The 25,986-nt window shown below is 40.5% G+C and overlaps 1 protein-coding gene across 9 annotated transcripts in view; it reads right to left on the bottom strand.

Moving 5' to 3' along the window:
• Positions 1-1,408: 1,408 nt before the first annotated feature.
• The window catches only part of NSD2 (nuclear receptor binding SET domain protein 2), a 97,004-nt gene continuing 72,426 nt past the window's right edge, over positions 1,409-25,986 (bottom strand). For all 9 annotated transcript variants that reach the window (XM_085578481.1, XM_077782714.2, XM_021535661.3 and 6 more), the window contains 13 exons: positions 16,585-16,716; positions 15,426-15,549; positions 14,218-14,418; positions 13,380-13,559; positions 12,162-12,318; positions 11,198-11,403; positions 10,632-10,735; positions 10,139-10,408; positions 9,927-10,043; positions 8,027-8,168; positions 7,273-7,379; positions 5,820-6,024; positions 1,409-4,931 (listed from right to left, as the gene is read on the bottom strand). In XM_085578481.1, coding sequence (XP_085434607.1) covers positions 4,666-4,931; positions 5,820-6,024; positions 7,273-7,379; positions 8,027-8,168; positions 9,927-10,043; positions 10,139-10,408; positions 10,632-10,735; positions 11,198-11,403; positions 12,162-12,318; positions 13,380-13,559; positions 14,218-14,418; positions 15,426-15,549; positions 16,585-16,716 — 2,211 coding nt within the window. In that variant the 3' untranslated portion in view covers positions 1,409-4,665. The remainder of the gene's footprint in view (positions 4,932-5,819; positions 6,025-7,272; positions 7,380-8,026; positions 8,169-9,926; positions 10,044-10,138; positions 10,409-10,631; positions 10,736-11,197; positions 11,404-12,161; positions 12,319-13,379; positions 13,560-14,217; positions 14,419-15,425; positions 15,550-16,584; positions 16,717-25,986) is intronic.

Genomic DNA, 25,986 nt, shown 5'->3' with positions numbered 1-25,986 from the left:
TTTCTCTGGGCAATGCTTAGCCAGCATTCCAGGCAGTTAGAAATGCCCATCACCTGTACTGGAGCCAGTGTCAATTGCTCCATGAAACCAATACCTGTGGCCTCTTAACCTTCCCACCTTGGTTTCCTTTTCCTCCTGCAGTGACATTCCCACACAGGTGCTGTGTAAACCCAGCCCAGCCAGCTGTGACCCTTTGTGTCAGTGCTGTGCTTCACCAGCTCTCAGTGGCCAGTAAAAACACAATCTCTATCAAAAGAGCCATGATTTTAAATGACTCTGCACAGAGGTGGTAGCAGGTGTTGCCTCCTCTCACTTAATCTTGCAGCAGCAGAGATGGCTGAAGGAACCCAGCTGGGGGGGGGTTAAGTGGTTCCTGCTCATTCTCCTCTCCCCAGGGAAGGTGTTGAAAGTGTTTAAAAGGATTAATAAAATAAATCAGTTCTCTGATGTGTCTCAGCTCTGTCAGATGAGTAACTGGGTGCAGGAGTGGTACATCAGCCACTGGGCACACAGGTTGCCCAGAGAAGCTGTGGCTGCCTCATCCCTGGCAGTTTTCAAGGCCAGGTGGGATGGGGCTTGCAGCAGCCTGGTCTAGGGGAAGGTGTCCCTGCCCATGGCAGGGGAATGGAAGTGGATGGTCTTTAAGGTCCCTTCCACTCCAAACCATCTGTGATTCTAATTTGGATCAGCAGCAGCAGGGATGTTACCTACCAGCATGGCCAGAGCTCCGTGCAGTCTCTCCCACTGCTGATTTAGGAGAGACATGAAGTTTCTCTCTGGCCCAAGGCTGTGGTTTTTCTCAGGGAGGAGAGGGACACAATCCTGATGCACAGCACCAGCTGACCTCAGCAGAAGTATCAGCCACCAGTATAAAAGCAAATCTCTGAAATGCTTTTTTAAAAAACGTAGCTGCTGTCACATGTGGGAGACTTCACACATGAAGCCAAACCAGACTCAGAAAACCTGTCTGAAAAAGTCAGTCAAACTCAGACCTGACCAAGCAGGACCAGCATTGTGAAAACACCAAAAGGACCCTGAGGGAGCTGGGCTGGGTAGCCCCAGCTCAGTGTCACAAATGACTGTAAAATTATGAGCAAGAGAGCAGCACTGGAAAAACTGGACTGCAAGAAATGTCAGAAGTTCTGTGATAAGCTACAGTGTGAAAACAAGCCACAGCAGAATTATTATCTCCTCTGTGGAAACATAAAACAGTATTTCCAGGGCATCTCTAGGAAGGCCTGAAGTTAAGTTTTCCCTATGAGAGAAAAAACCCTGTTCCCTCACTGCTAAACCATGCTTGCTTAGTATGTATCAATTCCACTTTTTTCTTTAAAGAAAGAAAAAAAAAAGGTGCCAAAGTAAATATATAGAGCTGTTTTACAAAAGAGACTTAGCAACTTCTTAAATAACTAGGAATAAAATTCAACATTTAATAAGACATTGAAGTTTCTCAAGCAGTCAGACATGGAATAATGAGACTCAACAATGTGGAAAAACCCCATTAATATGTCTTTCAAGATATTTTGCTTTTCCAAGTAATTCAAATAAAAAGCCTCCTAAAACCTGACCATAAATACAAAGCTATTGAACAAAACAGACATTTACTCTGATTATTTTTCCTAGGTTGTATGAAAATACATCTAACATACTCAAATGAAAATTGTTTCCATGCTTGCTCATGTGATAAAAGAACAACAAATTCTGAAACTGGCAGTCATGTATCAGCTTTTTGTTAGAAAAGGAAAGACATTTTGCTACTTTGATGGGCAAGACACAAAGAACATCATTTAAGGCCACATAATATGCCACAGTTAATGTTGTTTAGATTAATTTATAACAGAAAATCCTTCAAGTTGCTGAATGCTAAAAGGTATTGAGTTGCATCATGAGAAAGCTCAAGTCTTAAGGATTGTTTTACCTTGTATTTGAACAGTGGGAGAAGGAAAACAATGTCACAACTCTTCTGTCTTCTTTTCTAAACAAAACTTTAGCCTGTTTTCCCAGGCTGCAGAGCAAGGTACAGAAGCCTTCATCACAGAGCACCTAAACCCCACCTGTCCTGGCACAGAAACCAAAAATTCTCCCACATCACAGCTGAGTGCCTGGGCTGGGCTCACGCAGGCAGCAAGGGGAGCTTGATCCACACTGCTCAGCTCAGTGCAGCCGTGCCCAGCAGCAGGAGGGGATTCCCAGGGAGCCTCAGCAGGAGCAGGGAATGGCAGGGAGAGGCAGAAGGAAGCAGAAGCTCAAATCTGCTGTGTGAACAAAGGGTCCCCCTGTGCCTGGCCTGCAGCTGCCGTGCCCAAAGCCGGGGCGCTGGCACTGCAGCGCTGCCTGCCAGGACACACGGCGCCTGCTCAGCTGGGATCTGCCTCGGGACCTGGGGCATCCACAGGGACAGAGCTGTTACACGTGAAGAGGAAAAGGCAACAAAACAACTAAAAAAAAACAAAACACCCCCCCCCCCAAAAATAAAGAACAAATTATGAAAGCAATGGAATGTAAAGGAAAAATTTTATAATAACTTATTTAAAGGTATTCTTACAAAGCCTTCCTTACACGGTTTAGTATTCAAAGACTGGTCCCAATGACATCAAATTCCTTCATTTTGTTTTAAAGCAATGAGGAAACTATTTCTGTTTAACTACCTGAACTCATTTTCCTTCCCTTGAAACCCAATATTAAAGAAACATTCATAATACCATTTTTTAGTTTTGATTTTATGCACAGGACTGTTCTTCAGCCCCATGGCAGAGAAAAATTTCCCTCAAAATCAATTAAAGAATCTTGAATTTTAACTTGAGTGCAAGGCTTGGCATACCATTTTAAACAATGCAAACATGTAACACTTCCCCTGATTTGAACTCTGCTATTTCTTCAAAATTATATGGAAAAAAAAATTAATCTTCCAACAGTGTTTATAAAAACTGATATAAAAAACAAAGCATTTTGGTCACAAAACAGAAACCAAAGTGTTCAGCATAGGGCAATGCAACATTTATAACCTCTTTCAATTAGTATCTTCTAATAAAACCAAACTTTTTACGTGCTGGGAATGAATGGGGGTTTTGGCAATTCCATGAACTAAATCAAATCCTGAAGAAACACTTTGGGGAAAAACCATGATATAGCAAGGCTTCATTTTCAAAAGGGATACACAGAATTCCTGCACTATTAAGGGCAAACTAAGCTAGAACATTCAGAAATGGCTCAGTGGACATGGAGGTGCACATGGTGCTTACGGAGGGTGGGTCACAATGGCAAAAATCCAAATGTGCTTGGAACGCTGCCTAATCACACACCAAGGATGTGCACTGGGAAGAAAACTGCCACAGATGTTTTTCTTTACAGTTTTTTCCTAGTTCTAGTATTATTTCTGTCAATACTAAGTCTTGTATATTCACCTGACTGTGAATTAGTGAGGACCTAATGCTAATGGGGATGAGGAATTCAAAAGAGCTTTGCTGACACAACACAGTGGTGACAGGATAGTCAAGAGCAGAGCTCCTAGAAATGTAACAAAGAAAACCAAGTAGCCAGTTTTATACAAACTTTGTGCAAAGGAACAGAGCAAGGCTAAATTTCACATCAAAATTCTTGCATGCTGCTTCAAAAACCCATTTCACTTTTACTTGTTTTGAATTTACTTTTTGCACTCCAATCAAATTTCACTTTCTGTTTCATTCATGGGGGTGGTTTTGCTCCTTGTTGGGCATTTCTTACATTATCACAAAGTTGAAATGCTTGGACTCCAAGCATTCCAAAGGAAAGTTTTCCTCTGCATTTTACCTGCCATTGAAAAAATAAAAAAATAACCCAAGTAATTTTTTCCAAGTAATAGCTTTTGAAAGATTTCTTTTTATTAAGACATAAAAATCCTAAAGTATTTGGCCTAGATTGCAAGACAATATCCCTTTAAGTCCTGACCTGTACAGCTCTGCAAGATCAAATAATTTCATATGGGATGAAATACAGGAAAAAACAGTATAGAAAAAAATCTACAAAGTCAGATTCCTCCTCTCTGGTACAGGGCGTGCCTTTCCCAGCATGCACCACATTTCTTGGTGGAAGGATATTTATGATCATGATTGTTTAAGAACAATTTTTGAAGAGCACAAACCAATTGCTGTGTGTGTGGCTGTAGTGAGAGACACACCTGGGTCATGATTGGCATTCAAGCACTTGCTCAAAAACACACAAGGCAAGCAAATCTCATTGGGACCACAGACCAAGCCATTTCTTACTCAAAAGGACTTGAGAACTAACAACTTCTTTCAAGGATATACTATTTTAAACATCTGTTGGTTGACAAACACTAGCTCAAAAAACTATGTTTACGCCTACCTGGTTTGATTTTAACCTACCTCCAACCTGCAAGTATTTTGGAGGGAACATTTTACATTCGTAACAATTCAAGTGTAACTGTAATGCTGAGTAATAAGTTTGGTTTGTCCTGAAGTTTGCTGAACTATGCAGTTCGTTATCAGTGCAGAAGCAGCAGAAGACTGCTGTAGTTGGCTCAGTGGATTTATAAAAAACAAAACAAAAAAATCCCCCCCCCCACATTGTAACCTTTACAGAATATATGTAAAATTGTGTCCTTCCCTGGTCATATTCACAACTTATCTACAAGATAGTGTTAGCAGTAGAAACTGCAGTCCATGACTATTTGCATTCAGCTCTCATCCATCTGTTCCTCTTTCTCCTGGGCTTGAACTTGTTCAGTTTTTTGCGGGGTTTCTCAGTCTTCTGAGTTTCAACAGAATCCACCCCGAGAACATGTTCAGAGCAGCACAACTGTCCGTTCAACGTGGAATTTAGCACTGTCCTGTCTTGGTGCTCCTTGCAGAAAGAGTTTGGGCAGAAGTGGCAGAAAGAAACAGAAGGTTTGCCACAAACATCACAGTGGTGCCAAGGACACTCCCACTTCCCTGCAATCAAAACCAAAGAGCCCATTAGTGGGGAGTAAAACACAGCATCATCTCCTAAAGGAGCTTTGTGTTGTAGCAGCTGAACAAGGCACAAGTTTCCTGACAAAGCAAATGACAGCAACTACCGGGGCTGTTCTCAACACTCAGAATGCTACATCATACTTCTAAAGCTCAGCTGGCAGCTGCAAGGAGCAGACTTGACACTTCTCATTCAAATACAGCACTCAGCTCCAGCTAGAAGAAATGACTCAGGCTTCACTCAATAGCATTTTACAGAACTTGCAGGCTGGCAGAGCATCCAAACATCCGGTCAGCTGTCCTCTCTGTTGCCAGTCTTGCTCAGGAATATCTGGTGTGCTTCACTTACAGCTGCTCTTTTGCCCCAGCATGCTTTACCAGTCCTTGTTTTACTTGTTTCTGGGATAACAGGCTTTGCCTGCTTCCCTTCCTCACATCTCACCTGACATGGCTGACTGCAACCAGGTAACTCCTGTGATATCTGGAACTGCAACCTGATGTCTGCTGCTCCTAATTTCCCTACTTGCCTTTTTTCAGAAGCTGCTGCTGTTCTTCTGGCTTGAACTCAAAGGGCTTCATGCATGTCTTAGATATAATCAACTTTCCTGTGGCAGGGCCATGGTGCTCCCACCAGGTGATGTGCTCAATTACCTACATCTGTAAAACAAATGACTAATTTTGCCAGAGAGGCAGGAGGAGGCCACCATTTTATCTTCAAATCCAAGAGGAGCTGCTCCCACATGATGCACAAATAAAATTCATGCCATGCAAACCCAGTGTTTTCAGGATGACACCCCAGACGAGTTTCAGTGCAATAAGTGAGGTACCTGCACAAGTTATTTATACCAGTGTAAGACATGGCTGACTCACCAAAAGGACGTTTCACCAAACCAAGGCAGGAGAGATGATAGGCTTTAGTACAAGATTTCCTGTCACACAACACCAGCTGGCCTCCATCACCACAACGGAAACAATCATCTTCAGATTCTTTCTTCCCTTCATTTTTCGTTCTGCGTCTCCGTGTTCTCTTTTTGGTCTTTTTGCCTTTTTCTTCTGAGGCATTAGTGGAAGAATTCTAAAAGAGTAAGATATAAATCTGTAAATGCCAGTTTTGCAAAGGAAAAATGTTACACAACCCTGCCAAGCTGTTGGCACACCTGGCAGACCGTGCATGGAGCCAAGAACCTGACTCGGGGCAGACCTGCCCAGTGCTTCACTGTACTGATCTGTGTTGAGAAAAAACCCACACTGACCCTTGAGAAAAGTTATCCTGAAACCAGAATTTCTCCCTGCAGGACCTTCCTACTAAAAAAACCCTTCATTTTCTTGTCACTGACAAAAGGCCTTCCAATATCCAGTCTAATCTACTTGTGGCTAATTTACCCTCATTATGTACTTGCACCACCAATCACTTCAATATCCATTTTTGTCTTCCAGTTGTGAATACTCAAGCTGGAATTACTAAAACCTGCCCCCATTTTTCTTTGAGGAACAAACAGCAGTACTTCAGGAAGTGTAGTTAACGACAGAAAGAATATACCAAACTTTATCCCTATTTTAAACTGACTTAAATTCTGTGCTGTATGCACAGAAGCAGCTTTCAAATTCTGCATGCACTTTAACTCTTCTTCACCAAATAATATAAAAATTTTGGATGATTTTTCAACGTCCCTACCATCACTCCCTCCCTCTAACCCCAGTAATCACTATCTATTTTATTTTAAATTAGCCCATTCTTTCTACCAATGCAGACAGCTCCAAAAAACGAAACTGAAACATTTAATTTCTTCATGGTTGTCTGTGTAAATGTTCACAAGCTTATGTGAAACCTCATTTAAGTTCATCTCTTAACAAACACCAGCTGTGTGGGTTCTGAAGATTCCCAGTCCAGCCTCTGAAGTGGCTGGTACTGAGCAGTGTGAAGGACCAGAGGAAAGTGCAGCTTTTCAACATCCACAGGTGGTACTTGTGCCTTCCCCCACACTCCTGTGCCAGCCCTTCAGGAAGCTCCATCAACTTCTGCTAGATTACAAGTTCCAAACTAACCTGGACAGGAATCATACAGATCATTTCTTGATATACTATGATTCTTTTCCACATTCAAAACTCACATTTTTTATTCTTCAGTTCAACTCTTTTTTTAAAATTAATCTTAGCAAAATAATCATACTGTAAGGTTTAAATGGGGAAGCATGAACTAGAATGTCAGAATAATCTCATTGACCACAGTCAGGCACATTCTTAGTCAGTTTGAACCTTCTACAACCCTTCCCCTGACAAGACTGTCAAAATCTCTTGATGTATTACTTGATATATTACTTACCTTTGGTCTGTCCCCAAGAAATCCACTGCAGTTTGGGGCACCACATTTGCAGACTGTTTTTTCATTGCCCAGACAGTCAAGGTTGTAATTAAAAGTCAGCTCTGTCCCTGGTGTAAAAAGGACAAGGTAACAACTTCTATCAAAATGATTGCAAACAAATCCAGCTGTTGCTATCTGCCTGCTGGTTTGGGACCTGCTTGTTGGTGCATTGTCACAGGATGTTCCCTCTCTTTACTGCTTATAAGCACTGACAATGATTAACTAGATGCCAATATATCATGATGTCTTTTGCAATTACATTTTAAAATAAATTTGTTTGATTTCACAAAACTGTGCTTGTGTCTGACCTTCACACGTATTATATCCATCCATCTATCCAGCTAGATACAGCTATAGATAGATAGGTATGTGTGTGAGCATGTGCGTGGCACAAACCAGAAAACAGATATTTCTGAACAGCCTCCTACATTCACCCCTCCTGCTTATTATGTTCTCGGAAAAGATACATTTGAGAGCTCCAAAACAAAAACTTACTAGGGATACTTGCCCTAGAAGCAAATAACAAGAAGCAGTCATGAGATTCACAATTAAGAAACACTAAAGTAAAAGGCAAATCACCAAACATCTCCTCTGTGTGCCGAGTCCTCTACAAAAATATTTGTACTGGATCAGTTAAACCATGACTGTCCCACCAACAAATGCACAAAAGGTTTAACTTAGAGAATGAAACCAAAGCCAGCCCGAGCTGAGGTACCTGCAGGAATGTCACACACAGCAAAGAGCCCAACACGAGTGTCTCCATTCACTGTCCACTTCAGAGTTTCACAATTTGGTTGGCAGCTGTGATTCATAAACCGGGAGTAGTTTCCTTTGGGGCCAGCATCAATAATACGGTCCTGGAGAACAAACCAGCAACAGGATGAAGGGCTTTTCTCTCCCTCCTCACAAAAAAAATATTAAAATCATCCATAACTGATTGATTTCAATAGTTGCATTCAGAGCACACAGCCAACTGCTGGTACATGTTGTATTGGAAACTGTAGTGTCCCACATGGCCTGGAGTGTGACACTCCCAAAGCAATACTCATGCTCTAGCTCACGTTTTTCCAGCACCCACCACAGCCACAGGGCAGGACAAGTGTTCTTGTGAGCATCCTGGTGGGCATGTTAAGGAACCCCCTTCCCCAGGAAGTTTCAAAACTCAGCCTCAGTCCTTCACCATTTACTCTGCATTCATGGAGCTGTGAGGAATCTGCAAGTACTTTATGGTATTTACCAAATGCATGATTACTTGCAGGGATTAGCAGTTTCTCACCAGATTTCTTTCCCCAAATCAGCCTAGTTTAAATGAAAACAAGCTCTTGGTAAGCTAAAAACATCCCATTCCTACTAACAACTGCTCTTAAATTTCTATCTCCACCAAATATACCAGACATTAACAAAACAAGACAAAGCTTGAAACTGCCAGAGCTGTTTCTTTGCAGAGCTGCTTGAGAAGGCTTTGCTTATTTATGAAGTATTATTTCAGTTTCCTTCTAGCTCATTTTTATAATGCACATGTGTGACTGTCATGCCTATGTGCACACATTTCACTGCATGGCCAGCTCAGCCAGTAATGGCAGTTTTGGCAAGACAGACCCACAATGAGCATTTATTCATGACAATAGAGTCAAATACATGTTCAGTTCAGATATTTAACACACTGATGTTGTATGTCAATCTAGTAGAGGAGAGAATGTGGTTTCACCATTCTGTGGTGGTGCATCCTGTGCAGGAACTCCTCAGTTACAGGACTCATGAAAACAGTAGCTGTGGAAATACAGAGCAAGAGCCTTGGGAAAAAGAATGATGGTTGGGATGAAAAAATTGCAGGACTGGCAGCCAGCTCTTGTTTTTCTCCTAACTAGCTGTCTGGGGACTGAAGCAATATAATATAGAAAATCTTTAACTCCTGCTGTCCAGGTTCTTCACTTTCTTCTTCTCCTGAGGAAGAAAATACTCAGAGGTGTGCACAGAGGCACAGGTGCTGAATTACTTTGGTGCGTTCATTAATGTGCTGTAATAATTTGCTGTGAATCAATCTGTGGAGGGTTGGCTGGCTACTAACAGAGAGTGCTTTTGGAAAAGAGTTTCTACAAAAGCACAAGCCTAGTTTTGCCATAAACAATGCTAGGGACAGATGGCTGCAAAAAAAAAATGCTCTATATAGAACACAGCCTCACAATTCTATTCCAAATTCTCTCAAGTGAGAATCTTATTGTTTGTTGCTGAAATTTTAGTAATAGGATTGTTAACAGCAATTCCTTCCACTGTATCACTACTTTTCTCCCATATGTTTAAAATTTTCCTTCATTTTAAGACTAGGCAGGTAAGTACTTTGTACTTACAGGTACAGGTAAGCACTGTACTTTATTTCAAGCAACAAAGCACAACCTTATAAACCTTAATATGTAATTTATTACATAACACAGAACTAAGGAGATTAATTATGAACATGTAGAATGGAGAGAGCAGGCACAGAAGATGCAACCCTGTGAATATGTGAAACTGCAGACTGTCAAAGGTAGCAGAGTGCCCTGCCAAGGTGCTCAACAGAAGAAGAGATCAAAATAAGGCTGTAAGTAAATTATGGCAAAAACCATCAAGTACTCTACCTTATCAATAGTAAGCATATAGAAGTGGGTGATGTCATTTTCATGTGCATATTTGATTCTTGCCATACACTCCTCTTCATCAATCAGCTCTCCCACATACTCATTGACAAACTCCCCCTGCAAGACACCAAGGATCACTAGTGAAGTATATCCCAAACCCACAAACGGCATGGCAGATCACCGACTCTCTGCAGGGTAAGGACAATTCCTACCTTTTTAATGTCCCTCTTGGCAACCAGTCCCCAGCCCTTGCCATCAGTTTTGATGATCTTTGTCTCGGGGTACTGGCGCTTGGTGAAGCACTGGTTCTGGCAGCGCTCCCCCGCCGGGCACACCTGCGGGTGGCACTCGTACATCAGCATCCGATTGAGGCACTCCGAGTCAAAGCCACAGGGGTTTTCATCCGTGGGCTTGCAGTTGCACTTGGGGATCTCAGATATGTCAGCAGTGTATATCTGCACTTTGCCACAAGGTTTATTCACCTGACGAATACATTAAAATAGAGCAAATGTGACTTTAGAACAGTTAGTGTTACTGCAAGTGCTACACAGTGGTGGCTGATTTGGTTTTGCACTACTAGATGCTCCAACGAAAGCAAAATTTTACCATCTGATAACTGTAAAAGCAGTTCCCATCATCATTACAACCTGATCCTATCTCACTGTTCAGCTCAAACCTTTGTGTACCCACTTCTTCAAACTTTACCTTAATATGCTTGTATGGGGGAGGTTTACGTTCACTCTCCTGGGTTTCTTTGGCTTCTCGCTGTAGTTTTATTTCTCGAAATCGAGTTTCAGCTTCTTGCAATGCTGAAAAAGATTGCAGAATCAACAGAAATGCCAGAAAGAGGATTACTCCCCTCAAACTCACTTGCTCATTCCCATGTTTGTTAAAACAAAGCATTGTCTACTTCTTAGTCCCACCATTTAATTTTCTTCCAAACAATGCTTCTGGAATGTTACTGTTCTTAATAGATCTATTAATTCTACTCTTTCAGTCTCCTAGTCTGAAACAATTTACTCTCTTAGTCCTTTTTTTTTTAGCTTTCCAGAAAGTAAAAATCATCACATCAAATTTCAGGTTGATGCCAGCCTTTTACAAGACATTAAAATAATGTTTTCATGCAAAGACAGTAATAGTGACTGTTGCCCAGGACACCACAAATTTCGTTAATTCAATATTATAAAACAGAATTTCAAAACCAAGGCTATGTGTGAAGAAACAAAGCATGCATATCCCAGGATTAAATTTGTTTACTTTTAGCTGTGTACCATTTTTGAAGACTTTTCCAATTCCTTTGATCCCTTGGTATCTACTCCCTCTGTCTCCCTCCATGTAAGGGAACACCCGTGCTTGGTGCGTCCAATAGTAATCCTTAGAACCAAAGAAAAACACAGGAAATTCTCCGATTTCATGCTTCATTTTCTGGATATTTGGGGGAACGTTTTTCGGATGGCAAACTTCTGCAGGCCACCATCTAGCACAGAAGTACAAATAAAAAAATACAGCATTTTAGTCAAGCTTTTTCTGCAAGAGACGGTTTAACAAAATCACTTGAAACAGCAGTAACTGATAATTATTTCCAGGATCCAAGAGGATTTAAAATCCTTTTGTCCCCTCTCTTAGTAGAGAGTGAGAGAAGACTAGACAAGTAAAGCCTGACACTCAGATCTGTGGGACTTCACCTGCCTGCAAGGTAATCACAAACACAGGACTCCCTGTGCCTGGGTAGCAAAACCATCCTCTTTATAAGACCTGCCAATCTTGCAATTGTCAAAGATCAAGCAAAGGCTGATAACTCCTATTAATGTTTCAAGGATAACCCCCAGCTACCTCTATCTCACTTAAATCCCATCCAAGTGTGAAACACCAACAACCTGAGTGACTGATGTCTCAGCCTGCCAGGGAGTAATTTAGCCAGTTACCAGCTATACCAATTTATTGGCAGACATCTCTGACACAAACAGGGGTTGAAGTTTCATACACTGGAGGCAGAAGTCAGAAGACTCGAAGGGTCCTGTGTGGGTAATGCCTTGGCCAGGAGCAACAGCAAAGCTGCAAGCTTTGAATATGAATATTGCAAGGAGGTGGGGAGTCAGAAATCAATATGCAGCAAGGTGCATTCAGAGGGGAGTCAGAAATCAGTGTGCAGCTGGCCTACGGGAGCAACCAGTTGTACGATCCTTAGTTAAACATGGCAGTACTGTAAAACAACACAAATTCCTTCAATCAGACCTGTAATTTCCCAGCTTAACCCAAATAATATCCTGGAAATGGAGCTTCTTGCCCGCCCTGCAGTCATTGCAGTACCAGCTCCCATCTGGCATTTCGATATTTAAGCAGTCAGGGTGAAAGGCTGCTGGGCAGGACTCGCAGCACAGCAAACTTCCACCTGCACAGACACAGAAAAAGGAAAAAAGGTTGGAAAACATCAAGATCAGAGTGTAAATTTGGCATTCCAGACAGCTTAGAAATGATACACGTGGTAGGTTCAATTAGAAAATAAATGGTTAAAACACACTGACCCTCAGCAACTAACACACGCATCACTTAGTTGGGTACACCAGCCAAAAGGTCCTCACTAATCTGAATGCCTGGCAGGCTCAGGTTAGTAACACATGCAAAGTAACAAGCAAGCTAGTGATAAAAATGCCAGAATAATGCACAAATTATAATTACTCTGCTGTACTTTAATGACTAAAATATGTTTAACATAGTTTTAATATATATTAACATTTATATGTAAGAAAATTTGTAACCACAACAGATTTCTCTTATGATTTTGGGGTTTTTTTTGCCCCCCCTCAGGGGGCAGAAGGAATAAGGCTGTTAGTTTGTTCCATGAATTATCAAATGGAAAGTTGGCTGCAGCTTAAAAGCTGCTATGCTGCATGCTAATTTGTTAACAAATCAGGTAGTTTCACTGCTACAAGTTTAATCAGCACTATGAATTTTGTGGCTGTCAATAAGGAACAGATTTATTGTACAAGATAAAACAAAACACTCTTAATTAGTGGCAAATGCAGCAACAACTAATACTGATTCAATTTGCAGTCTGCTGTTAAACTAAAAGCAACTCTTCAAATATTTATGGTGTAATATTACATATTAGCAATAAAGAAACACAAAAAGCATTTTAGTACATTGAACACAGGGGAAAGAACAGAAAAATACTTACTAGGTGTCTCTTGTAAAAATTAATTGGGCTTCTGGTGTTGGGTAAAGCCCAAGTAAAAACATACTTTAATAAATTATTTCTGAAAAAAAAGGATATTTAAAACCCTGAAGCAGCATAAGCCAACTTCACATTATAGCATAACCTAACAAAGCCTAACTTAACGTGCCACGTTTGTGACTATTTGCTATGAACAGGTTAGGAAAACAACACTTGGGCTGAGGAACGAAGCGCTTTGACGCCGCACTTCTGCAGGAGTTCCCTCCCCGGCCGTTTACCTTTGGAGCACACAAAGCACCAGCTGACATTGACGTGGGCGTGGTGGCTTTTCCCCTTCATGGCAGTGAAGTGGTTGGTGCACACGATGCTGTTGGAGGCGATGACGGCGCATCCCGCGGCGATGCAGACGTCGCCGGTGTGGTACGCGACGGGGCAGCGCACGCAGCGCATCATCTTCCCTGCAAAGACGGCTCACACGTCACCCTGGGCCACAGCTGGCCCAGCACAGCGCTGCTCAGCTGCTCTGCCACAAAACTGACTCCTCATTTGGGCAAAAAAATGCTGAGACACCCTACATGCACGCACACAAAACCCCAGCCATTGTGTTTGCAACAATACTGAATTTATAAAGGTTTTTAGAGAGTCCTACGCCCAATTTAAAGCTTTAATTATGCACATCAGGGTAGATCAGGTCTTCCTGAGTCATGCGATTTTGTCTGCAAATGTTGCCCAAAGCTAAAAACTGCACACAGAATCAAAGTGTCTCCGTGTTCATCAAGCCTTGCTGCAGTGTTTTTACATTCTCAGGTCCTGCCCTCACTGCTTTGCCTCTCTCCTCATCACCTATACATTCTAGATTTCATTCTCTCTTGAGAAGAAAACATGGTTAACTACGGTTAACTGAAAGCTAGTTAAAAAAAGAGCACAAACAAGGTAAATATTAAAGCTGACTAAAACCTACTCTATTACAACTTTTTAAATTAAAAATTCTGAATTGATAGTCCATTTCTGCCTAACAAAAATGCAGCTAGCAGCTCTCAAATGGACACATTCTTTACCTTAACATACCATAAATAAAATGAATTCATCAGTCATAAAAACATAAAATGAAACTACCTTTTGAAATTCGTGGATGTGAGGGGTTACTAACATGACAACTGAGGCAGCTGTGGAGAGGACATCGAAACCCCCTGTTCTCAAACACAGTGAGATGAAATTTTTTCACACAAGCTTCGTGGTAGAATTTGCCACAGTGAGACACAACACAGCGTTTCACATCTGCCTTTCTCTCCTTACACACGAAACAGGTGTGCACACCTAGTGGCAAAATGATAAACAGAATGTAATATGCAAACACATGAATTTAAAACACCTCTCTCATGCATTTATGTTATGTATGAGGGAATTGCTTTTGTAGTGTGGAGGAGGTTTTTTTCAACAACTCAATTGCATTACTTGATGCAGCAATCTATTTACTTTAGCTCTTTAGTATTAAATACTGATCTGCTCAGATACACATAAAATAAAGCAAACCCATTTGCAGCTGAAGCATACACAACAACACCCAAAGCCTCACCAATCTGATTTTATGTTCTTATTTATAAGCCTCAGTATGCCAGGACAAGTAGGAATTTTTAATTTTCAAATTTTTTTAAACCAATGGAACAGAATGATTGTCTTGTCTGTGGTCCTCTGAAATTTGAAGCAGGACCACAAACCAAAGACGACCATCTTCTAATCTTTTTTCTGGACTAGTTGGAAAAGCTTCATTTTGAAACAGCAGTTCCAACAAGGTTTACTGCATGTACTGAAATTAGCTTATGAGCAAGAACACAAACCTTATGTAAAGTTTTGAAATTAAGAACTTCGAAGAAGTTATTACAGGATTAAAAGCAAATGAAATTAATAGCAATAAGGTAGTCTTTTAACAGGAAAAGCAAAAGACTGATACAGACACACAAAAGACTGAAAAAGAACTTAAAATGTTCCACTCGCTGCTCTTTTTTCTACAATTCTTAAGTCATTGTGATAGACTTTAAACCTCATCTCTAATTGCACTCAGAAAGCAAATAATCTGCAGTTATCAAGGCAATGGAATTCTGATTAAATTAGCCATGTTGCAAGAGAGTTCTCACTGAAAACAAGAGTGAACTCTGTAAAACGTGGCACACTTAGCGGTACTCCATGGACTCCCACCCTGTCATGTCCCAAGGGATAAGAAAGGGTTCTCTGAGGATACATACTCTGTCCAGGAGGATGTCCTAGAACAATGTGTGTAAAAAGCATAACTTTTTTTTAAAATTAATAGAAAGGGACAAACTTGCCTGATGTACATTCACTACAAATGAATTTTCCTGCTGGTCTTCCAGAGAGCCCAAGGCAGCTTACATGAAAAGCTCGATAGCAAAGTCCTTCACACAGCAGGAGATCACCTGTTTTTTCACACAGCTTTTACAACACAAAGGCATTGAATGTTAAAGAAAAGTTCATACGTGGAAAAAACCTGTTTTCTTTATTCCTTTTCATATACTGCTTCTCAAAATATCTTTTCCCAGTGTTGAAATCAAATTTATCAAGTGAAAGATAATTTTACAAGCATCGTCACATGCCCTAGCTTCAAGCTGAAACAGGTAACAGAATCATTAACCTACAAGAAATATTCCTCTCAGACCATGCTTCAGGAGTAAATACAATCTGACAGAAAAAAAGGAATAGAAAAAAAGCTGTAAGAAATATTCCCTGAGCACACTGATGCATCTGAGTAGGGTTAAAAAGCATCCTTCCTTTCCTTTTCTTTGGCAAAAGGCAATCAGACCAGTTGGCACAATGATGCCTCTGTGTCTGAGTGGTTAGCAGTGACACATGCATAACTAAAAATGAACTGAACAACAGTGCTGGCAGAATTTGAGGATTACCCAATATTTATAGACAGATACAACCTTATTCCTACTATATACAAAAAATGGAAATGTAACTGCTTGCTTGTTCTCATAGAAACAAATTTGATCCGGACTGTGTTATTTCATAGCCTGAGAGCCCTTCTAGAACAGTTTGAGGAAAGGCTTCTGCTTTCAGTGGCTCCCTGGCCACACACCACAGCAGGGCAGTGCTGCCATCTCTGCTGTACACAGAGCACAAACCCCACTGGGCTGGGCTTCTCCTCTGTGCTAACACAGAAACCAGCAGCTCTTCTGCATCACCCGGCCAGTCACCTGGCAACACTCCTGTGCTTCTTCTGAGCTACAAATTATGCTTATCTTACAGACCTGGAAACTCAAGCAGAAAGGCTAAGTCATTTACTGGAGGTCAAGAAAAAATAATTAGGTATTAAGAATCCCATTTACTGCCATGGCAACCTCATCACTAACAGACATCTCAGACACACATGACAAACCTGTTTCTGGCCTAATATTGTCATTTTCATATTTAAAAAGACCTTTCCTAGGAAAGCTCGGGAAACACAGCCCAGCTAACGTCTCTCACCTGACACACATATTCTTTTTTTGTTCCCACTCCTCGCTCAGATTTTTTGGATGATATAGACACTTCAGTCTGAGCCTCATCAGCACTTTCATAGGGGGACTCTGAGCGTTCATCTCCTTGGCCATCAGAGATCTGGAGATTAAACACAGGTGTTAGAGAAAGCAGGCACAGATTTTTGCACAGCATCAGAACTGATGGAAGTACACACACTGCAACTCAGACTAGCAGATTTAGGCACGCTCTTCTGGTTTCGTTTCCCCCACCTTCAAAAAAACCACCTTGATTAAAACCAGAATATGCATTTGTGGAAGTCTCATCAAAAGGATTATACAACAATCCCCCTCACCGGCAGCCAAAACAGAACACCAAAACTTTGCAATATGGCATTTTATTTATACTCAGTTCTAGAATACAGTTAGCAAGAAGTTCCTAGCCATAACACAGGGATATCTTCAAATCCCTTGATTAAAGTCTGAGCGTGTGATTTATGAGAGAGTAACAGTCAATTTTTAAAAAGAAACTTGGTAAATTCCAAGCTGTATATAAAAGTCTCTGACCCAAATATTCTCCAAGGAAATGTGAACAGCGTATAGAAGAGAGGAAGAAAAGAACAAGCAGCTCACAATATGTTTAAGGAACATTACAGTCAACAATAAACTCAAAATACTACAGAAGATAGTCCTGTTAGGGATAAATCTCATATAACAGATCTAGACGTAGTAAACATGGGGTGTTTTTAAAAATAGTTGTAATTTACTTTAAGAAAACCCATCCTAAGTAACATATTTAAAAGAAAATACAGGGTAGTTTTCAGTTCAATAGAATTTAAGGAGGTTAATGGACAACCAAGTCATTTGTCTCATCTCACATTACACCAGAAGATGCAGAATTTCATGCTGTTGCCCCCAGATGATACTCAGTGACTTGTGCCTCACTAAATACATTCTCCAGGAGAGGATCACAATTTGGAATGGCAAAAGGATGCCTTCATTTCTCACTGAGCTCATTCTAATGGTTATTCACACATACCATCAAAAATACTGCCTCCTGTCCCTTCTGGGCTGTCTAACTGCAGCTCACAGTGGATGATGCCTTCTCCAGGCATTTCAGCTACATTAAAAGCCCCTTGGAAGCCAACATTTTCCTCCTGTGGAAGCATGCTGCAATTAAGCCTGTTTCAATCCTTTTTGTTCCGCCCTCTAATTTTCTCCCTAGGGGACTTTTTCCAGCATCTAGAGCATTTTAGTGGGGTTTCTCTAAACCTTTCCTGTGCTTTAAAAAGGTTGTTGAAAAATCAAGCATGAGAACTGGAGGCAATAACCCATTACAAGCCTTGTAAGTACCATATCCAAAGCAAGCCAACATGATACCACTCTTCTCCACTTCTGCTGTGCAAGAATCTCCCCAAGCCTCTTCAATACGGCACTGAAAGTCACTCTGACTTGCTGTGCTATTTAGAGATCATTTTTGCCAATAGCCATCTGTCAGGACACAGACACCTCACTTTATATGAAGAATTTACTCTCTATTTTCAGACACAGAATCTCATATTTATCTACAGTAAACTACCTTTTCCTAAAAATGGCTCAGCTACATGCTGGAGACAGCTACATGCAATCTCCTTATCAACCAATCCATGTAATGTGCAAATTTATTAGAGATGATTATTTTGAAATCAGAAAGAAAAATGTAAGACCAAACCAGGTCTAGATTTAGTTTTTATAAAACCCCTTTAGAAACACTGGTTTTGAGTGATTAATTCTCACTGCTGCTGCCAGCTAACTTGCATTCCTCCATTTAACATTTGCTTTCCTTGATCATGTCTAAAAATATTTTATAAATAGAATCAGACAGTAGTTGGTTGGTTGGTGGGTTTTTTTCCCCACATTACTTGCAAAGGTATAAATTCATTTCCTCTGTGAAAATTCATACCCCCACTTCACCTATGAAAATTTCTACAACTGGAGTGATTTGGAGATTCTGCCTGACCATTCCATAAGTGGTTAAAAGAAACTGCAGGTAAAATCATTGCTTTGTTTAGGTACCAGGAAATCTCTGTCTCCTGGAAGGAGCTGTGAAATAGGGAACTGCAAAATTCTTGCTGGAGAGGGGCAGATAAAGGAAGGCAGTGTGGGAGCATGGCAGAAAGACAAACCCAATTTCCCTCATGGTTTAAGTAAACTTACACACATGTTCATTTCTGTTTAAACTATTCCCACAGAAACATTAATTAGTGGAAGCAGCGCACTGCTCTAACATTTTTAGTACCTCATTATATTCTTGTTTGAACTAGCCAGAATTAGTCATGGTTAGAAAAGAAAAGAGGAAAAATAAGCTGGAAGGTCTTAGATCTGCATTTGTTTTCCACTTAAAAACAAAACAGAACAAAACAAAGCAAAGCAAAACAAGCAGTGTTGCTGTAGCCTGACACTGAGCTTCCCACCTTTCCCCTAAAAAATACCTAAACCCAGAGAAAGGCCATTTGTGCAGCACCTCTTGAGTTAACACAGTATTCCAGCAGCAAGAGCTGCAGAGCCTGGCCCTTGAGGAAGGTGCTCCTCTTCCCTCTGCTCACTGCTTTTGGAAACAGAGCAGAGAAACAGAACATACCCAGTGATAAATATATTTAGTTAAGAGAATGAGTCAAAGCAATGTATCCCAAGATTTTCCTTGGTTTGTACACTCTATTCAACCAAAAGACGCAGGCCTCTATATGGAAAGGGAACCCTATTGGCAGAAGGCAGTTTTTCAGAATCCCCCTAGATATGGCTGACAAAATCTCAGCCTTTGTGAACCTCAGGCTGATATCAATTTTCCTACAGAATGGAGATTTTACTGCCTCAGAATGAATGCATCAGCCCTTTATTTAAATTAAATGGTTGCTGAGCCAAAAAAAGGAGCAGTGCTGGCAAGAATCAAACCCGACATCACAAATGCAACCACAAAAGCCAAATTCTATCAGCCCATTTCAAGAGAAAACTTGGCAATTTACTTCCACCTAGAGATTATTGCCAGGTTTCAAGCACAAATACCGACACATGGAGCATGAACAAAGTACCCTCAGTTCATCAACTGAATGGCTACCAGGCTGAGAGTATCTCTCAAAATCTCTCCTTTACAGCTGTCGGAGTCTCACACACTTTACAAATCAAATGCTCTATCAAGCACCAGTTTTGTATTACACAGATAAGACCAGATACCTGCTCCTGGCTCTCTCTACTCCTGTGAGTCACTCCATGCACAAGCAGCTCAGTGATACAGCCCTGTGGGCTGGTGCAGGCTGCAGAACCTCTTCATCCCTGCCACCATGACCAGAGGTTTTACCATCCTCTCCACCAGGCAGAATCCACACACAGCTCACACACACTCCACCAGCTCATTTCACAGCTTAGGGCCCTAATGAAAGGGAAGACTAGCAGATTTCCTGTCGTAAGAAAGGGATGCATTTCTTTAGGATACCCTTATTTGTATCTTGCAGAAGGTGGCACGCTGTCTAGCAGGCATCTTTAAGTAAAGCTCCCTCTATGAAGAGAACTGGAATTCAACACCTCAGCTCCTGCAGTAATCCCAGAGCAGCCAATGGAAATATCAGGGAAGTAAAAGAGCATCTGTTCCTTGAGGCCTGTGGAGAAGAGGCTGAGACAACCCTTCAGCCAGTGTTCCTCAGAAATGACCCAGAACCTAAGAGAGGAACAGCACGAGGTGGTTGGGAAAACTGTATTTGTACCCCCAGCAAGCTGTAGCAGCCCTAACAGGTTCTGATTCATCTGGGGGGCTGAGTTTGGCAATTAAAATACGTGTCGATTGAAACAGTCACTAAGGAAAGATGATTTACAAGAAGATTGCTAGAAATCAGCTCATGCTGACGTGACACAGCCACCTCTGCAATGAAACATAACACTTCTGTGGAAGTTTTTAACAGTTCACATACCAGAGCCCAAAACAGCCTTCAATACAAATCTGGACAGGTTTGGGGGGCTTGTTACTTTTCTTGTTAAGTTACAAATATACATCTTTCCCTTGTAATCATACCAGAGCTTGTCTTGTCCTTATTTTTGTAATATAATCCTCCTAGCAAAGAAAATGGTATATAATTAACTCTTCTGAAATTCAGGCTGAAGTTCAAAGTAATCAACCTTTGGAATAGTGGCAAAATGTATTAATTGGCAATCTGTAGCCATTTTATCCTGCTTTACATTTGGAGTAATTTCTTATTTCTCATAAAGGCAAAGGACTGTTTTAAAGAGCATAAATTTAGGCAGGGAAAAAAGCCAAGGCTATTCACTTCAGACGTTTAGCAAGTGTCAATTGTACTTGTACAACTGAAATTGTACCTGAACTATGCCACCATCTCCTCTTTAGCAGTTACTGCTGCTGTGACATGGAAGCCACCCTGCCTCTGCTGAAGTGAGGATCAGTGCAAGCACCATCAGCCATCACTGCACATCAGTCAGGCTTTCCTTCTCACTTCCTTCAGTTACTGAACACCAACATGATTTTGTGAGGACTCACCTGCAGAGGCTTTCACACTTCACTGCCTGAACACTGAGCAGAGTGGTATTTTAGAAATCAAATGCAGCTCTTTCTACTGGAAACTCTGCGCCTGCATACACAAGTGAGAAAAAGGGAGGAGAACAGCCTAAAAACCAATTAATGCTCTTCACGTGGGGCAGGCCAGAACTGACTTCAGGGGTTAGTGAGGTTCCAAATAGCATTACCACTCACAGAAATGACCAATTTCCCATCAGGCTCCCAAGGCAATCCTTCCTTTCCCATGTGTCTCAGTCATTATTCACTACTTACACATATAAAACTCAAAAGGGAACATGTAGGGACACATTACTGCATTGTTCCAAGTTCCCCATAGCTTTATTATTGAAAAAAATACTTAACTACTGAGTCAAACCGGGACAAAGTTTTGGCATCTCTGTAAATTCTTTGTGTTCAGTATTGTATTTTTACCCATCAAAAGACAGAAATTGTAGCAATGGGTCATTAAACAACTGGGTTTACTCAACTCAAGCCATTTTGAGCATGCATTTTATACTACTACTGTATTTCTGGAACAGTTACTCAGGTCCACAACAGTACAGGGATCAGCATCTAAGGACTTCAAATCCCCTAAAGTATTTTTAATTTTCTTTTGAACTATATGCTAAAATTCCTTGTTCACAATAACCAAAAGAAGTGCTCAAAGGATTCTTTCTGACAAATGTCAACCTATTTTTAGAAAGACTATGTAACAATGCTTGCAAAAGCCATCTTCAGCATTAATTCATAACTGAGTGAACATGCTTTGCATACTGCAATATTTGCTGTACAAAGCCAGATTACATCAGCAAGCGTTGCTGAACACTGGGTAACTGTTTAATTGCTAAACACAAGGATGAGATTTACTTTTTCTTCCTGCTTCCTGGACTACTTTTACCTGTTATGTGCAAAAGGGACCTACATGTGCATACGGATGCAAGGACTGTTGGTGGAATAATGGAGTTTCCTTGGCATGATTATATAGAGTAAATAAGTGTTTGGTTTTCACACAGGTTGCCAAGCAGGCTTAGAGGAGGAAATGTCTGCAACTCTACACAATAGTTACAATAAGAAAACACACTAGAGCACTGAAAGGAATTAAACTGAGTCAGCTATGTGCATTTTCTGAGTTTATATGTTTATATTCTTAATTTTATCTTTTGTCTGAAGCACTATAAAATGATTACGGGGGGGCAGGCAGGAAGTCAATTTGACAGAAGACTCTATACACTAATTTTGTGTACAAAATCACTTCTCAATGTTTTTCTCCTGCAAGACTTCCTCCAGCTGTGACACGAGTCCTGCAGCTGCAACACTGAGTCTGAGTTAACTGCACAGCTCACTGCACCACCAACTAAAGGTGAAAGGACAAGCACTGACATAGGGAAACATTTCTCACAGTACCTCTAAATACTGAATCCAGTTCCACTATAATTTTTAAAGCATTTTTTACAACCAGGTACCTGATTCCAGTCTCAGCCACACACCTCAGCAAAAATGCAAGGCAATTCTTCGTTCTCTCTGGCTTTTTACAAGGAAGAGTTAAATGCTAGCTGGTATGTACACACAGCTTGCATATTTCTAAAACCACGTGGGTGAACTTTGCAAGTGGCATTGTTCCTTCCATATCTGGGTGGCTGAAATGTCACTTATTTAGGAAAAAAAAAAAAAGCTAAGTGATATATTCTCAGCTGGCATCCAATCATATTGATACATGATATAAGCTGTGAAAGGATAGACTAGAATTTAAAAATTAAATCATGCTGTGGTTCAAAGAAGCAGATGAAGTCAAATACTCATGTAGACATTTGCTCCACCCACTTGAATATTTTTTTTTTCCACTTATAGTTGTCTCCTTCTTTCCGACAGCTCCAAAATCAGAGTAAACACCAGAGCCAGCAAAATCACTGCTCTGTAATTTCAAAGAAAAAAGGTTCAGAAATTCTAGGTCTGAAAATAAAATGTCTGTACTCATGCAATCTGGAGCCTGGGAATTTAAGAAGTTATGACAGTAAGAACAAAAGAATTCAAACATTCTGCTTGATCAGCTGGTGACATGGCTATTAAATGTGCCTTTTGTTTTAGATTTCGGATTAAGTCTTCATTTTAAATAGCTGATCAAAGAAAGCATCCTTACTGGCTCAGTGTTATCCTAGGAGGTGGGGAGGGGGTCATGGTGTGTCTTTTTTCCTTCCCTTGAAGTACTTACTTCCTAGCTAAAGGCTGTCCTCAAGGACCAGCATCAGTATTTGCTAAGGCAAAAACTTCTGTCTCATGGAGCAGAATCAAGTCCCAAATATTATTCACTGTGTGTTGGCAATTGCAGAATGAACAACAACACTTCTGTGCTCATCAGCTTCCCTGGGACTTCCCCTCTCCTAGATCCAATTCTGACAAGGCTTTCCTGCCATGCTTGAAGGCTCAAAATGAATTTGGAAATTTAGATTGAAGAAGTTGTTACCATTTGAGCATCTATGGTGCCTACACTGGAACAGACTTCAACAGTTGCTACCCCACTAGTCACACGCCTCTTTAGACTTTTCCAGCTACCAAAGTGTAATTTTTGTTCAAAAATATTTCTTCTTCAGAAAACTCACTTTATCAATTCATTCTGTCTAATAAAAGCCCTTCTTGTATTACTCACATATGCTTGTGCAGCAGCCTTCTTAAGCCTTAAGAATACAAGCTTTGGTCTTAGTCATTCAAGACAACGATGTTCTTCTGTCACGTTCTGTTTAAGCAGTAACAAAAACAACTAAAGGGCAAATTTTCTGAGATCCAAAGACCCTCCCACTTCCCACTGGTTTACTTGAGCATCACTTGCTTTATAATGCAGGCTGTAGGACATCAAAAGGAAACACACCCCACTATGTACACTCATCTTAAAGCTAGGGGTATATAAAATGAAAACAAAGCATGGCAGGAAATTATTTCCTCATGCTTGCTTGGCAGGCAAGTCTCCTCCAGTGCAGGAGCAGCAGGATCCATAAAAGAAAGGGCCCACAAAGAGTGACCTGCACCTTTTACAGGGATGTCTTAAGCAGCATCCTATCTCAGGTCACTTGCCATTATATATATTACCATCATATGATATTAACATATCATATGCAAAAGATACACAGCATCTTTTCACAGGCAATTAAAGAGGCACATCTTCATGAGCTCTGAATGCTCTTGCCCACTAAGTTTCACTTTCCTTAATACTCAGGACACAGCTACAATCTCAGACTTCCTGACAAGGCTTTAGAGTCAGTGATTTCTACACCACAGTCACCCAGAAGGAAGTGGGCTGGGCTGGCTAAGAGCTCTCTCTATAAAGCTTGGATTATATATGTTCTGATAAATAAACTTTTCCACCTTTCCAACAGATAAAACCCAACTACGTATTTTTTTCTTATTAACAAAAGCTGAACAGCTAGAGGGTTGGGTTTTTCTTGTTTTCTTTTTTTTTTTTTTTTACCCTAAGAACAACTTATGTAAGAGTAAGTCAATAAGCAACATACAAACAGGTCAGGCTGTATTCAAAAGACAATCTATCGTGCACCCACACAGAGACAGAAAAACTGACAGAGCCAATTGAGTTACAGTTAACATTTCCTTTATTTCATATAAGAATTCCTGAACTGAATGAAGAGTGATATTTTGGCCCATACTGCTAGACTAGATAAATTCTTTAAGTATGCGGTGCCACAGTGTACACAGTACTATAATAGCAAAAAAAAGACAGCCTGGGACAAGTTTCATTTTTATTATTAGCAGGAGTTAGACGTTTCAGATAAGGATATTAAGCATTTCTGAATTTGCCTGGAAAGTTAATTAAAACTATGAGAACATTTTAAAACAGTATAAAATGGCCTACAGATACTCATGATATTTTGGTAGGGGATGCAGAATAAAAACCTAAATCATGTAAACATTCAGTTAACAGATTCTCTGCACTCTGAAGCCTAAGTAACACACAAGAGGAGAATAACACAAGAAAATTAATTTTCTACACAGAATGTGCTGTCAAAGAACAAAAGTGAAGCTTTGAACTTTTTTCCATGTGAAAATAGAACCATTGTAACAAAACTGTATGGTCTGGTGGGTGATGCAGGTCATGTAAAATGGCAGAGGCTTTAGCAGAGGTTTAGCAAGTAACAAGTCCAACTACTTGCAGTGTTCCATAAAAATGTACACCTGACTGCTTACTGGTGCTTTCAAAAAAAGGGGGAAAAAATCATACGCATACAGAAACAAACACAGGAAACAACTGTCTGCTAAGTCACAGGATGTAAGGTGGCACTATATATTAAGTTATCCTTAAGCAATGGTTAGAAAAGAGAATTATATTTGCAGGAAGCTTGAATGAAATGCTAGAAGCACAGTGATTTTGTTTAACAACTTGCAAGGTCAACAGCAACTGCTTTTTCTTTAGATCAATAGTTTGCTTAAAATAACATGAATTCCCTTCTTCCTTCCTTCCTGTTCTTAGGACCAAAAAGTCAGTTATTTTCACCTTCAGTAGGAGTTTTTAGCTGCATATTCTAGGACAACTAGACTCCAGGGCTGACAAATGGAGCTGATGAACTTTTTGAGTTGCAAGCTGTGTATGTCTCATGACTGCCTCCTCAAGCAAACACCTTACCTTTTAAGAGCTGTACGTGTTTTCTCCTTTGTGTATACATACTAATGTCCATTAAAAATGCAGATAAATGAAATCTGTCTCAAATCACTAATGAGAAAAAAATCCACTGTTTAATGTGCAGAAAAAGAGCATAAAGGCTTGCATTATTGTAATTTGCATTGTTAGGCCTTGGAAACACAAGAATTTGTAGCTATAACCAGGAACTGAGCTTGTTTTGACACTGGTTGTTACAGAAGGAAGAAAGA

This window comes from Lonchura striata, chromosome 4 (genome assembly GCF_050655825.1).
Source record: "Lonchura striata isolate lonStrDom1 chromosome 4, ASM5065582v1, whole genome shotgun sequence".
In the NCBI taxonomy this organism is placed as follows: Eukaryota; Metazoa; Chordata; class Aves; order Passeriformes; family Estrildidae; genus Lonchura; species Lonchura striata.
Note: the sequence above shows the minus strand (reverse complement) of the source record. Positions and strands in the feature narration are given on the sequence as shown.